This window comes from Ranitomeya imitator, chromosome 5, assembly GCF_032444005.1.
Source record: "Ranitomeya imitator isolate aRanImi1 chromosome 5, aRanImi1.pri, whole genome shotgun sequence".
Taxonomy (NCBI): domain Eukaryota; kingdom Metazoa; phylum Chordata; class Amphibia; order Anura; family Dendrobatidae; genus Ranitomeya; species Ranitomeya imitator.
The window spans coordinates 381179234-381195048 of record NC_091286.1 but is presented as its reverse complement, the minus strand read 5'-3'; the positions used below and the strand labels follow the sequence as shown (position 1 = coordinate 381195048).

At 42.2% G+C, this 15815-nt stretch overlaps 1 protein-coding gene across 1 annotated transcript in view; it reads right to left on the bottom strand.

Moving 5' to 3' along the window:
* Nucleotides 1–6752: 6752 nt before the first annotated feature.
* Nucleotides 6753–15815, bottom strand: part of COL21A1 (collagen type XXI alpha 1 chain) — a 536987-nt gene continuing 527924 nt past the window's right edge. The window contains exons 28-30 of the mRNA XM_069726746.1: nt 9555–9764; nt 7676–7753; nt 6753–7403 (exon numbers count right to left, since the gene is read on the bottom strand). Of these exons, the coding sequence (XP_069582847.1) occupies nt 7216–7403; nt 7676–7753; nt 9555–9764 (476 nt within the window). The 3' untranslated portion in view covers nt 6753–7215. The remainder of the gene's footprint in view (nt 7404–7675; nt 7754–9554; nt 9765–15815) is intronic.

Here is a 15815-nt window from a genome sequence, read left to right as displayed (position 1 = left end):
GTTCTTCCAGCATGTGGTTCGTTTACATGGCATTCCAGAGAATATCGTTTCTGACAGAGGTTCCCAGTTTGTTTCAAGGTTTTGGCGAGCCTTTTGTGGTAGGATGGGCATTGACTTGTCTTTTTCCTCGGCTTTCCATCCTCAGACTAATGGCCAGACCGAACGAACCAATCAGACCTTGGAAACATATCTGAGATGCTTTGTTTCTGCCGATCAGGATGACTGGGTGTCCTTTTTGCCTTTGGCTGAGTTCGCCCTTAATGATCGGGCCAGCTCGGCTACCTTGGTTTCGCCATTTTTCTGCAATTCTGGGTTCCATCCTCGTTTCTCTTCAGGACAGGTTGAGTCTTCGGACTGTCCTGCTGTGGATACTGTGGTGGACAGGTTGCAGCAGATTTGGACTCATGTAGTGGACAATTTGACCTTGTCCCAGGAGAAGGCTCAACGTTTCGCTTATCGCAGATGCCGTGTGGGTCCCCGACTTCGTGTTGGGGATCTGGTTTGGTTATCTTCTCGTCATATTCCTATGAAGGTTTCCTCTCCTAAGTTTAAACCTCGTTTCATTGGTCTGTATAGGATTTCTGAGGTTCTTAATCCTGTGTCTTTTCATCTGACCCTTCCAGATTCTTTTCCCATACATAACGTATTCCATAGGTCATTGTTGCGGAGATACGTGGCACCTATGGTTCCATCTGTTGATCCTCCTGCCCCGGTTTTGGATTCTCGTGTTTCTAGACGGAAACTCCAGTATCTGGTTAAATGGAAGGGTTATGCTCAGGAAGATAATTCCTGGGTTTTTGCCTCTGATGTCCATGCTCCCGATCTTGTTCGTGCCTTTCATGTGGCTCATCCTGGTCGGCCTGGGGGCTCTAGTGAGGGTTCGGTGACCCCTCCTCAAGGGGGGGGGTACTGTTGTGAATTCTGTGGCAGAGCTCCCTCCTGTGGTCACAAGTGGTACTTCGGCTGATTCTCTCTGTGAGCTTCTGTTGGTGGAGGGAAGTGGTACTGCGGCTTCTGAGTTTCCTCCCTCAGGTGATCTGGTGAGGTCGTTAGGTGCTTCTCTACTTAACTCCACCTAATGCTTTGATCCTGGCTTCCTGTCAATGTTCCAGTGTTGGACTTGCTTTTCCCTGGATCATTCCTGGGGCCTGCTGCTCTGCATAGCTAAGTTCTTCTTTGCTATTTGTTTGCTATTTTTTCTGTCCAGCTTGTCTAATTTGTTGCTGGAAGCTCTGGGACGCAAAGGGTGTACCTCCATGCCGTTAGTTCGGTACGGAGGGTCTTTTTGCCCCCTTTGCGTGGTTTTCTTTAGGGTTTTGTGTAGACCGCAAAGTTACCTTTTCTATCCTCGATCTGTTAAGAAAGTCGGGCCTCACTTTGCTGAATGTATTTCATCTCTACGTTTGTCTTTTCATCTTAACTCACAGTCATTATATGTGGGGGGCTGCCTTTTCCTTTGGGGTATTTCTCTGAGGCAAAGTAGGCTTATTTTCTATCTTCAGGCTAGTTAGTTTCTCAGTCAGAGTTAGGCGCAATCCACGGCTGCCTCTAGTGTTGTTTGGAGAGGATTAGGGATTGCGGTCTGCAGAGTTCCCACGTCTCAGAGCTCGTTCTATGATTTTGGGTTATTGTCAGATCACTGTATGTGCTCTGACCGCTATGTCCATTGTAGTACTGAATTGCCTTTCATAACAGTTAACACACTGGCAAATATGTGTCTTTTTTTATTTTGGAAGCTAAATAGTGCTGTATAGAATTAGATTATCAAACAGCAAGAAAAGGGGTACACTGGCCTACAACGCCCAAACTTGGAGCAGAGATATATGACGGCTGTAACAGAATACCGCACTGGCAAATCTGTGGCCTTTTAAATTTCCTTTAGGCTGAATAGCATTGTATAGATTTTGAGTATCACACAGCCAAAAAATAATACACCAGCCTCCAATGCCAAAACTTGGAGCAGAGATATACGACGGCTGTAACAGAAATACCACACTGACAAATCTGTGGCCTTTCAATTTTTTTAGGCTAAATAGCGCTGTACAGAATTTGAGTATCACACAGCCACAAAATAAGTACACCGGCCTCCAACGACCAAACTTGGAGCACAGAGATATATGACGGCTGTAATGGAAATACCACACTGGCAAATCTGTGGCCTTTGAATATTTTGGGAGGCTAAATAGCGCTGTATAGAATTTGCGTATCACACAGCCACAAAATAAGTACATCGGCCTCCAATGACCAAACTTGGAGCACAGAGATATATGATGGTTGTAACGGAAAATCTGTGGCCTTTCAAATTTTTTTTAGGCTGAATAGCGCTGTATAGAAATTGAGGATCACACAGCCCAAAAATAAGTACACCGGCCTTCCTATCCCAAAACTTGGAGCAGAGATATATGACGACTGCAACAGAAATACCTAGGTGGCAAATATGTGGCCTTTCAAATATTTTTTAGGCTGAATAGCGCTGTATAGAATTTGAGTATCACACAGCCACAAAATAAGTACACCGGCCTCCAATGACCTAACTTGGAGCACAGAGATATATGACGGCTGTAACGGAAATACCACACTGGCAAATCTGTGGTCTTTGAATTTTTTGGGAGGCTAAATAGCGCTGTATAGAATTTGAGTATCACACAGCCACAAAATAAGTACACTGGCCTCCAATGCCAAAACTTGGAGCAGGGATATATGACGGCTGAAACAGAAATACCACACTGGCAAATCTGTGGCCTTTCAATTTTATTTTAAGGCTGAATAGCGCTGTATAGAATTTGAGTATCAGTATCACACAGCCACAAAATAAGTAGACCGGTCTCCAACAACCTAACTTGGAGTACAACGATATATGACAGCTGTAACGGAAATACCACACTGGCAAATCTGTGGCTTTTGAATTTTTTGGGAGGCTAAATAAATAGCGCTCTATAGAATTTGAGTATCTCACAGCCACAAAATAAGTACAATGGCCTCCAATGCCAAAACTTGAAGCAGAGATATATGATGGCTGAAACAGAAATACCACCCTGGTAAATCTGTGGCCTTTCAAATTTTTTTTAGGCTGAATAGCGCTTTATAGAATATGAGCATCACACAGCCACAAAATAAGTACAACGGCCTCTAATGCTAAAACTTGGAGCAGAGATATATGACGGCTGTAACAGAGCTACCACACTGGCAAATCTGTGGCCTTTGAAAAAATTTTTAAGCTGAATAGCGTTGTATAGAGTTTGAGTATTGCTCATCCACAAAATAAGTACACAGGCCTCCAACGACCTAACTTGGAGCACAAAGATATATGACGGCTGTAACGGATATACCACACTGGCAAATCTGTGGCCTTTCAATTTATTGGGAGGCTAAATATGGCTGTATAGAATTTGAGTATCACACAGCCACAAAATAAGTACACCGGCCTCCAGCGACCTAACTTGGAGCACAGAGATATTTGACGGCTGTAATACCACACTGTCAAATCTGTGGCCTTTCAATTTTTTGGGAGGCTAAATAGCGCTATATAGAATTTGAGTATCACACAGCCACAAAATAAGTACAATGGCCTCTAATGCAAAAACTTTAAAGCAGAGATATATGACGGCTGTAACAGAAATACCACACTGTCAAATCTGTGGCCTTTCAAATTTTTTTTAGGCTGAATAGCGCTGTAGAGAATTTTAGTATAACACAGCCAAAAAATAAGTACACCGGCCTCCAATGCCAAAACTTGGAGCAGACATATATGACGGCTGTAAAGGAAATACCACACTGGCAAATCTGTGCCCTTTCAAATGTTTTTAGGCTGAATAGCACTGTATAGAATTTGTGTATCACACAGCCACAAAATAAGTACACCGGCCTCCAACGACCTAACTTGGAGCACAGAGATATATGACGGCTGTAATACCACACTGGCAAACCTGCAGCTTTTTAATTTTTTGGGAGGCTAAATAGCGCTGTATAGAATTTGAGTATCACACAGCCACAAAATAAATACAACGACCTCCAATGCCAAAACTTGGAGCAGAGATATATGACGGCTGTAACAGAAATACCACACTGGCAAATCTATGGCCTTTCAATTTTTTTTTAGGCTAAATAGCGCTGTATAGAATGTGAGTGTCACACAGCCACAAAATAAGGACACCAGCCTCCAATGACCTAACTTGGAGCACAGAGATATATGATGGCTGTAACGGAAATACCACACTGGCAAATCTGAGGCCTTTGAATTTTTTGGGAGGCTAAAGAGTGCTGTTAAGAATTTGAGTATCACACAGCCACAAAATAAGTACACCGGCCTCAAATGACATAACTTGGAGCACAGAGATATATGACGGCTGTAACGGAAATACCACACTGGCAAATCTGTGGTCTTTGAATTTTTTGGGAGGCTAAGGAGTGCTGTTAAGAATTTGAGCATCACACAGCCACAAAATAAGTACACCGGCCTCCAATGACCTAACTTGGAGCACAGAGATATATGATGGCTGTAACGGAAATACCACAGTGGAAAATCTGTGGCCTTTCAATTTTTTTTTAGGCTGAATAGTGCTGTATAGAATTTGAGTATCACACAGCCCAAAAATAAGTACACCGGCCTCCACTGCCAAAACTTGGAGCAGAGATATATGACGGCTGTAATGGAAATACCACACTGGCAAATCTGTGCCCTTTCAAATATTTTTTAGACTGAATAGCGCTGTATTGAATTGGAGTATCATACAGCAACAAAATAAGTACACCGGCCTCCATCAACCTAACTTGGAGCACAGAGATATATGACGGCTGTAACGGAAATACCACACTTGCAAATCTGTGGCTTTTGAATTTTTTGGGAGGCTAAATAGTGCTGTATAGAATTTGAGTATCACACAGCCACAAAATAAGTACAACGGCCTCCAATGACCTAACTTGGAGCACAGAGATATATGACGGCTGTAACGGAAGTACCATACTGGCAAATCTGTGGCCTTTCACATTTTTTTAAGGCTAAATAGTGCTGTATAGAATTTGAGTATCACACAGCCAAAAAATAAGTACACCGGCCTCCAATGCCAACACTTGGAGCAGAGATATTTGACGGCTGTAACAGAAATACCACACTGGCAAATCTGTGGCCTTTCAATTTTTTTTAGGAGCAATAATTCTGTGTAGACCTTAACTATCAGACAGCCCCCCCCAAAAAAAGAACGGCCTCCAATGACCAAAATTGGAGTACACAGATATATGAGACCTTTTTCGGTGAATTTTAAACACCAAAAAAAAAATAGGGGCACAAGGGTAGCACACACAACTATGCTACATATGCCTGACAAACTATAATTTTTACACAGGCCTCGGTCTGACAGAACAGACTGTATTTTTTTTTTTAAGGGGGGGTAGGAATTTTTTGGAAAAAAAAAAGGTATATAGACAGTAAATAAGCTGCAGCAGGCAGTTATGGAGTTTTAGGAAGGATGCAGTGGGACCAATGGATGTACATACCGTGCCTGCAGGCCTTGCACTTATTTGTGGATATGCTTTGCCCTGCCTGCCTAGTGCTGCAATATCGGGACCCACGAATTAGCCCTAAAAGGACTGTAGGTTTCTCAGCAGTTGTGGATGTAAGAGTTGCAAACCTACACTACCTCTAAAAACCACGATTCTGACCCTTTTTCGGCACCAGCTCTCCCTACTCTTGCTGAAGTAGGAACAGAATGCGGCGAGCAGGGCGGCGCCTTGTCTCTTATACTCGGGATGATGCTGCACGAACACAACAAAGATGGCTGCGGCATTTCATGGCATGGCAGACAATCCCTGCACCGTGATTAGGTCTCTAAAGTCCGCCAAAACTGCTGGGTGGAGACTACAGTTACCGCCGAATAATCCCGGAAATGCTCACAGCTCACCGAGTACCCCGATTACCCCGATACTCGGGCGAGTAACAAGTAGTGGCGAGCACGTTCGCTCATTACTAATATTTATTTGCTCGATACTAACAGTGGACATCTGATCGTTTTTCCCCTTTCATTGTACACTGCTGTTACAGTCTTATGGGGATAAAAGTAGCCTATTTTATCAATTGCCGATCAGACCTATAGTGATCAACAAGTTATCATCTATCATGTAGATCTCCTTATGAGACCATGAAATTATATACAGTATTGGATTGCAAAGTTTCATATCAATGTTTCCAAACCATTTAAAAATTTAGCAGAAGATAGCTATTGTTATGAAACCATGAAAACAGTTTTATCTGACATTTCCATTATTGCACTGCTCAATTGGTCTCTGCCAGGACATGGAGTGATCATTAGGCAGTAAAACCACTGTTTTATCAGCAGGAAATAATATTCATGAGCGTTATATAACCCCACCACTGATTGGCAGCTTTCTGTGTACACTATACATGGGCAGAGAAGTGGCAATCTGTGATGTGGGCGGGGTTATACAGAGCTTATGAATATAATCTCCTGTTGATAAATCAGTGATTCAGATCACTGCTAGAATGTCGGCATATAAAACATATATTTTTATCAAAATGACAATAAGCAGCTTAATAATTGACAGATTTCTGGAATCAGGGGTGCTATTTCTCCATTATGCTGCTATCAGATGGGGTAACAAAAATCCAGTGACAGATACCCTTTAAATGATAAGCTGGTATTTTCCCCATTAAAATGTGAAACTTAGATTGTCTAATATGATCACGTAATGAGATCTGTAGAATCAATGCTCTAAATAACTTATGAAAACACTAGGCATTGTTGGTAAAAAAATGTTTTTATTCTTGTCCAAATGATGATCATTGTCTTTCATGTAGGGTACATCATTTAGCACAGAAATTGGACTTTCTCAGAAAAGGAAATTATTTTTTAAATAAGATGTGGTGGATTTCATATTCTCTTTTGACATAATATGCAGTTTTAACACAAAAATATGATATTCTAATTACACATTTTATGTAACAGGACATGATGTGAAACCATTTCACAGTTTATATCTGCTTACCTTACAGATAGATAAATATACAATTAAAGTAGAGCATACTTCAGATACTGTATATGTCACCTACATTCAGCCTTCAGATTCATTTTTCTGCAGTTTTTTCTGAAGACATTTTTTTATATTATTTATAAAGAGGTACTTGTGTAAAGCTGAACATTAAAAACATTTTCCTGAGACATGAAAGACGCAAAGACTAAAATTCTGCTCCAAAAATCGCTGTTAATAATTTGGTCCTTTTCTAAATGGATCTCTTCCAATAATTGCACTAAAACAAACAGATGGGTCACACATTCCAGGTTGTCCTGGTGAGCCTTGTGTTCCTGGAGGTCCACGTTCTCCTTCTCGGCCTGGAGGCCCTGGTAATCCAGGTTGACCTTCTTTGCTCATTCCTGGTTGTCCAATGGGTCCTACAATAAATTAGTGAATGATTTAGGCTTCAGGAGTTCTGGCTATGAATACAACTAGAAATATCAGAAAGGCGGGATCATTCATACTGGTGGAACATTTTCGCACCTTGGAGTCAAACTGCAGGAGACTCCAAGTTACGTACATGTGTGGTTCATGCAATACAACAGTGAAAGTTGACAATTCTACAAATTCATGAGCTGAAAAGACAAAATAAAGGTCTGATTTCTCTTTAAATTGGCTTGGTAATAAAAATATGGTCCATCCACAATACCTGGAATTCCTTGAGGACCTTGTATTCCTTGCTCCCCATCTCCCTTATGTCCTTTTAAACCAGGCTTTCCAGGAGGTCCTATGGGTATTAACATTTGTATTTATTAAAGAATACTATATTCAAAAGAATCAGAATGTTAATTGGTTTTTCTCATGTAGAAATCAACTTTAAAAAAAAAAAAAAAAGATCCCCCAGCAATAAGCTTTTTGTGTACAATATAAGCTAGTTTCAATGCAATCAGTGTTTTATCAGCAGGAGTGCATGACTATATCTCACTGACTGACTAGATTTCACATGCACAGCAGTCAAGCATCAGGCTAATCTGCGTAACCTCACCCCCACCATTGATTAGCAGCTTGCTGACAATATACATGGAGCACCCCCATGGTGCCGTGGGATACTTGGTACCGGGTTCTGCGGTTCATAGGGGGATGTAACGGTGGCTGACCCGGTCCGTGGCCCTGGGACATCCGTGTAAAAGGGAAAGGTCTTTAAAGGGATAGAGTTTATGTTCGTGACGCCACCTGTGGTATTCGGTCAGGGTGACCGACGCTACTTTAAGGGGTCCGCTGGGGTGATGTTATGGCAGCTAGATGGTATACCTTCTCACAGGTGAGTATATTCCCAGGGATTCCCGGTATGTAGATGGTGAATGATGAATGGCGCAGTGAAGAACGAGGACAAAAAGTTGCAGTCTCTTTACCTTTACTGAAGACTTGAGCATCTACAGTCCAGGGCACCAGACCACAGGTCAGGCAGAATCTGGCCGGTTTGGAGGCAAGTCCAGAGTCCCCTTGTCCAGGTGGAAATCAGTAGCCTTCCTTTGCGCTGCAGTGTTTTAGTCCCTTACTGCTAAGCTTCTCATAAGGTCTTCACAACTGTTGTAGATGTTATTGATGTTATGTCTCTCTCTCTGTCCCCCGGATAAGATAGGACAAATCCGTATGACCGGTGGCTTCAAGTGGTTTATAGGGACTCTATCATGCCCCAGCCCCTATGGGGTGCCACCCTGCCTCCTGGGTATAGGTTGGACAGGTAACATGAAATTAGCTGTCCTGCCGGTCTCTGGAGCAAGACATAAAGGTTGTTACTCCCTCAGTCTTCCGGCTACTGGGATTCTGCGCCTCAGAAGAAGGCAGCCTGTGTAGGGCTGGTCACCTTCTGATATCCACTCCTTTGCTACGACTTCTTTCACGCTCGCTGCAATACAATTCTGCATTCAATGTCTCTTTCTCTGAGCTGCAACTCTGAGGGCATGCACAGCTCCGTGTCCTTCTCCTTTGCTCTCTGACAGGATCCCACCCCTGCCAAGGACCAACTAACTGAGCGGAGCTCAGCCAGCAACTAACTAACTTTCCCTACAGGTCACCAGTTTTACCTTAATGTGGGGACTGACCTAATAAATAGGAGCAAGGCTCCCCCTGGTGGCCTGGAGTGTGAAATGTGTTGCATGTTTGTGGTACCTGGATGCAGTTATCCTTCTTTGCCTCCAAACATAGCATCACTCTCCCCAAGAGGAAAGTAATACTACTGTGACGACCAGGACCCAGGGGCACCACATACACTCTACACAGGAAGCTGTCAATCTGGGGTGTGGTAGGGGCAACACACAGCTCAACATTCTGGTTACTGCTACAGATACAACAGATAAATCAGGGATTCTATCAAAACTGCCCCAAACAGCCCAGTGATAAATCTTTGAAATTAGGTTCTGTAGCTTTCTAATATGCTCTCAGATTAAATAGAAAAATCCTTGACAAACGCCTTTTGAAGTGTGATGGCACTAGTTCAGAGCCATTGAGATCTCTGAAATTACATAAAACTAGACAAGAAAGACACAAATTAATTCATTAATCTGCCCCACAGTCTTACTTTATACCTTTAGATCCTGGAATGCCTGGCCTCCCTGGATGTCCTACAGAACCTGGAAAGCCATTTCTTCCAGGTGACCCCGGATGCCCCCTTGGCCCCCTTGGACCATCTGAGCCACCTGGTCCTGGGGACCCTGGAACTCCAGGAGGACCTTGTTGAGTTTTACACTGATCACAACCTTGAATCCTTTCAGAATGAAGTATGGATGGTAACTGGGCTATTATATTAAAAAGAGAAAACAATTATTTTCTTTTTGCATATAAAGTAGCTGCAATTTAGAAGTATTGTGCTTTTTTTAGTATGGGAATGTTTTGCATACAAATGCTTGATGATATTGTGTCACAAGATGTCTATGCTGTACTTTTCTATGTGTGGCCACCCAGTGGTTGTAGTGTGAGTCACAGCATTTTAAGGGTTCTTCAAGCATGTAATAATATAGCACTGAATATGTATTCTGAGAAATTTAGGCATAGTCCCTTTCTTCTCCCCCCAGAGACCAGAAAGTGGTGGGGGAGATGCCATAAAAAACCTTATCAGTGTACAGTACAGACCAAAAGTTTGGACACACCTTCTCATTTAAAGATTGTTCTGTATTTTCATGACTATGAAAATTGTACATTCACACTGAAGGCATCAAAACGATGAATTAACACATGTGGAATTATATACTTAACAAAAAAGTGTGAAACAACTGAAATTATGTCTTATATTCTAGGTTCTTCAAAGTAGCCACCTTTTGCTTTGATGTCAGCTTTGCACACTCTTGGCATTCTCTTGATGAGCTTCAAAAGGTAGTCACCGGGAATGGTCTTCCAACAATCTTGAAGGAGTTCCCAGAGATGCTTAGAACTTGTTGTCCCTTTTGCCTTCACTCTGCTGTCCAGCTCACCTCAAACCATCTCGATTGGGTTCAGGTCTGGTGACTGTGGAGGCCAGGTCATCTGGCGTAGCACCCCATCACTCTCCTTCTTGGTCAAATAGCCCTTACACAGCCTGAAGGTGTGTTTGGGGTCATTGTCCTGTTGAAAAATAAATGATGGTCCAACTAAACGCAAACTGGATGGAATAGCATGCCGCTGCAAGATGGTGTGGTAGCCATGCTGGTTCAGTATGCCTTCAATTTTGAATAAATCCCCAACAGAGTCATGAGCAAAGCACCCCCACACCATCACACCTCTTCCTTCATGCTTCATGGTGGGAACCAGGCATGTAGAGTCCATCCGTTCACATTTTCTGCATCGCACAAAATCACGGTGGTTGGAACCAAAGATCTCAAATATGGACTCATGAGACCAAAGCACAGAATTCCACTGTTCTAATGTCCATTCCTTGTGTTCTTTAGCCCACACAAGGCTCTTCTGCTTGTTTCCTGTCCTTAGCAGTGGTTTCCTAGCAGCAATTTTTCCATGAAGGCCTGCTGCACAAAGTCTCCTCTTAACAGTTGTTGTAGAGATGTGTCTGCTGCTAGAACTCTGTGTGGCATTGACCTGGTCTCTAATCTGAGCTGCTGTTAACCTGCGATTTCTGAGTCTGGTGACTCGGATAAACTTATCCTCAGAAGCAGAGGTCACTCTTGGACTTCTTTCCTGGGGCAGTCCTCATTTGAGCCAGTTTCTTTGTAGCGCTTGATGGTTTTTGCCACTACACTTGAGGACACTTACAAAGTTCTCCCAATTTTTCTGACTGACTGACCTTAATTTCTTAAAGTAATGATGGCCACTCTTTTCTATTTTTACTTAGCTGCTTTTTTCTTGCCATAATAGAAATTCTAACAGTCTATTCAGTAGGATTATCAGCTGTGTATCCACCAGACTTCTGTACAACACAACTGATGGTCCCAACACCATTTATAAGGCAAGAAATCCCACTTATTAAACCTGACGGGGCACACCTGTGAAGTGAAAACCATTCCCGGTGACTACCTCTTGAAGTTCATCAAGAGAACGCCAAGAGTGTGCAAAGCAGTCATCAAAGCAAAAGGTGGCTACTTTAAAGAACCTAGAATATGACATAATTTCAGTTGTTTCCCACTTTTTTGTTAAGTATATAATTCCACATGTTTTAATTCATAGTTTTGATGCCTTCAGTGTGAATGTACAAGTTTCATAGTGATGAAAATACAGAAAAATCTTTAAATCAGAAGGTGTGTCCAAACTTTTGGTCTGTACTTGTATACATTAGAAACAGAGAATATTTAAGGGATTTTCCATCTTTGGGGGCATTTATTTTAAATAAATCTGTGTATTTGGGAATAAAAAGAATTAATATATTTGGTTTCATTAACCCCTTCATGACCCAGCCTATTTTGACCTTAAAGACCTTGCCGTTTTTTGCAATTCTGACCAGTGTCCCTTTATGAGGTAATAACTCAGGAACGCTTCAACGGATCCTAGCGGTTCCGAGACTGTTTTTTCGAGACATATTGGGCTTCATAATAGTGGTAAATTTAGGTCAATAAATTCTGCGTTTATTTGTGATAAAAATGGAAATTTGGCGAAAATTTTGAAAATTTCGCAATTTTCACATTTTGAATTTTTATTCTGTTAAACCAGAGAGATATGTGACACAAAATAGTTAATAAATAACATTTCCCACATGTTTACTTTACATCAGCACAATTTTGGAAACAACATTTTTTTTTGTTAGGAAGTTATAAGGGTTAAAATTTAACCAGCGATTTGTCATTTTTACAACGAAATTTACAAAACCATTTTTTTTAGGGACCACCTCACATTTGAAGTCAGTTTGAGGGGTCTATATGGCTGAAAATACCCCAAAGTGACACCATTCTAAAAACTGCACCCCTCAAGGTACTCAAAACCACATTCAAGAAGTTTATTAACCCTTCAGGTGCTTCACAACAGCAGAAGCAACATGGAAGGAAAAAATGAACATTTAACTTTTTAGTCACAAAAATTATCTTTTAGCAACAATTTTTTTATTTTCCCAATGGTAAAAGGAGAAACTGAACCACGAAAGTTGTTGTCCAATTTGTCCTGAGTACGCTGATACCTCATATGTGGGGGTAAACCACTGTTTGGGCGCACGGCAGAGCTTGGAAGGGAAGGAGCGCCATTTGACTTTTTTAATCAAAAATTGGCTCCACTCTTTAGCGGACACCATGTCACGTTTGGAGAGCCCCCGTGTGCCTAAAAATTGGAGCTCCCCCACAAGTGACCCCATTTTGGAAACTAGATGCCCCAAGGAACTTATCTAGATGCATAGTGAGCACTTTGAACCCCCAGGTGCTTCACAAATTGATCCGTAAAAATAAAAAAGTACTTTTTTTTCACAAAAAAATTATTTTAGCCTCAATTTTTTCATTTTCACATGGGCAACAGGATAAAATGGATCCTATAATGTGTTGGGCAATTTCTCCCGAGTACGTCGATACCTCATATGTGGGGGTATACCACTGTTTGGGCACATGGTAAGGCTCGGAAGGGAAGGAGCGCCATTTGACTTTTTGAATGAAAAATTATTTCCATCGTTAGCGGACACCATGTCGCGTTTGGATAGCTCCTGTGTGCCTAAACATTGGCGCTCCCCCACAAGTGACCCCATTTTGGAAACTAGACCCCCCAAGGAACTTATTTAGATGCCTAGTGAGCACTTTAAACCCTCAGGTGCTTCACAAATTGATCTGTAAAAATGAAAAAGTACTTTTTTTTCACAAAAAAATTCTTTTCGCCTCAATTTTTTCATTTTCACATGGGCAGTAGGATAAAATGGATCATAAAATTTGTTGGGCAATTTCTCCCAAGTACGTCGATACCTCATATGTGGGGGTAAACCACTGTTTGGGCACTCGGCAGGGCTCGGAAGGGAAGGCGCGCCATTTGACTTTTTGAATGGAAAATTAGCTCCAATTGTTAGCGGACACCATGTCGCGTTTGGAGAGCCCCTGTGTGCCTAAACATTGGAGCTCCCCCACAAGTGACCCCATTTTGGAAACTAGACCCCCCAAGGAACTTATCTAGATGCATAATGAGCACTTTAAACCCCCAGGTGCTTCACAGAAGTTTATAACGCAGAGCCATGAAAATAAAAAATAATTTTTCTTTCCTCAAAAATGATTTTTTAGCCTGGAATTTCCTATTTTGCCAAGGATAATAGGAGAAATTGGACCCCAAATATTGTTGTCCAGTTTGTCCTGAGTACGCTGATACCCCATATGTGGGGGTAAACCACTGTTTGGGCGCACGGCAGGGCTCGGAAGGGATGGCACGCCATTTGGCTTTTTAAATGGAAAATTAGCTCCAATCATTAGCGGACACCATGTCACGTTTGGAGAGCCCCTGTGTGCCTAAACATTGGAGATCCCCCAGAAATGACACCATTTTGGAAACTAGACCCCCAAAGGAACTAATCTAGATGTGTGGTGAGGACTTTGAACCCCCAAGTGCTTCACAGAAGTTTATAACGCAGAGCCATGAAAATAAAAAAATATATATATTTTCTCAAAAATGATCATTTAGCCTGCAATTTTTTCTTTTCCCAAGGGTAACAGGAGAAATTTGACCCCAAAAGTTGTTGTCCAGTTTCTCTTGAGTACGCTGATACCCCATATGTGGGGCTAAATCACTGTTTGGGCACATGCCGGGGCTCGGAAGTGAAGTAGTGACGTTTTGAAATGCAGACTTTGATGGAATGCTCTGTGGGCGTCACGTTGCGTTTGCAGAGCCCCTGATGTGGCTTAACAGTAGAAACCCCCCACAAGTGACCCCATTTTGGAAACTAGACCCCCAAAGGAACTTATCTAGATGTGTTTTGAGCACTTTGAACCCCCAAGTGCTTCATAGAAGTTTATAATGCAGAGCCGTGAAAATAATAAATACGTTTTCTTTCCTCAAAAATAATTATTTAGCCCAGAATTTTTTATTTTCCCAAGGGTTACAGAGGAAATTGGACCACAAAAGTTGTTGTCCAGTTTCTCCTGAGTACGCTGATACCCCATATGTGGGGGTAAACCACTGTTTGGGCACATGCCGAGGCTCGGAAGTGAAGTAGTGACGTTTTGAAATGCAGACTTTGATGGAATGCTCTGTGGGCGTCACGTTGCATTTGCAGAGCCCCTGATGTGGCTTAACAGTAGAAACCCCCCACAAGTGACCCCATTTTGGAAACTAGACCCCGAAAGGAACTTATCTAGATGTGTGGTGAGCACTTTGAACCCCCAAGCGCTTCATAGAAGTTTATAATGCAGAGCCGTGAAAATAATAAATACGTTTTCTTTCCTCAAAAATAATTATTTAGCCCAGAATTTTTTAATTTTCCCAAGGGTAACAGGAGAAATTTGACCCCAATATTTGTTGTCCAGTTTCTCCTGAGTACGGTGATACCCCATATGTGGGAGTAAACTACTGTTTGGGCACATGCCGGGGCTTGGAATTGAAGTAGTGACGTTTTGAAATGCAGACTTTGATGGAATGCTCTGCGGGCATAACGTTGCGTTTGCAGAGCCCCTGATGTGCCTAAACAGTAGAAACCCCCCACAAGTGACCCCATTTTGGAAACTAGACCCCGAAAGGAACTTATCTAGATGTGTGGTGAGCACTTTGAACCCCCAAGTGCTTCATAGAAGTTTATAATGCAGAGCCGTGAAAATAATAAATACGTTTTCTTTCCTCAAAAATAATTATTTAGCCCAGAATTTTTTATTTTCCCAAGGGTTACAGGAGAAATTGGACTGCAAAAGTTGTTGTCCAGTTTCTCCTGAGTACGCTGATACCCCATGAGTGGGGGTAAACCACTGTTTGGGCACACGTCGGGGCTCAGAAGGGAAGTAGTGACTTTTGAAATGCAGACTTTGATGGAATGGTCTGCGGGTGTCACGTTGCGTTTGCAGAGCCCCTGGTGTGCCTAAACAGTAGAAACCCCCACAAGTGACCCCATTTTAGAAACTAGACCCTCCAAGGAACTTATCTAGATATGTGGTGAGCACTTTGAACCCCCAAGTGCTTCACAGACGTTTACAACGCAGAGCCGTGAAAATAAAAAATCATTTTTCTTTCCTCAAAAATTATGTTTTAGGAAGCATTTTTTTAGATTCACAAGGGTAACAGGAGAAATTGGACCCCAGTAATTGTTGCGCAGTTTGTCCTGAGTATGGTGGTACCCCATATGTGGGGGTAAACCACTGTTTGGGCACACGTCAGGGCTCGGAAGTGAGGGAGCACCATTTGACTTTTTGAATACGAGATTGGCTGGAATCAATGGTGGCGCCATGTTGCGTTTGGAGACCCCTGATGTGCCTAAACAGTGGTAA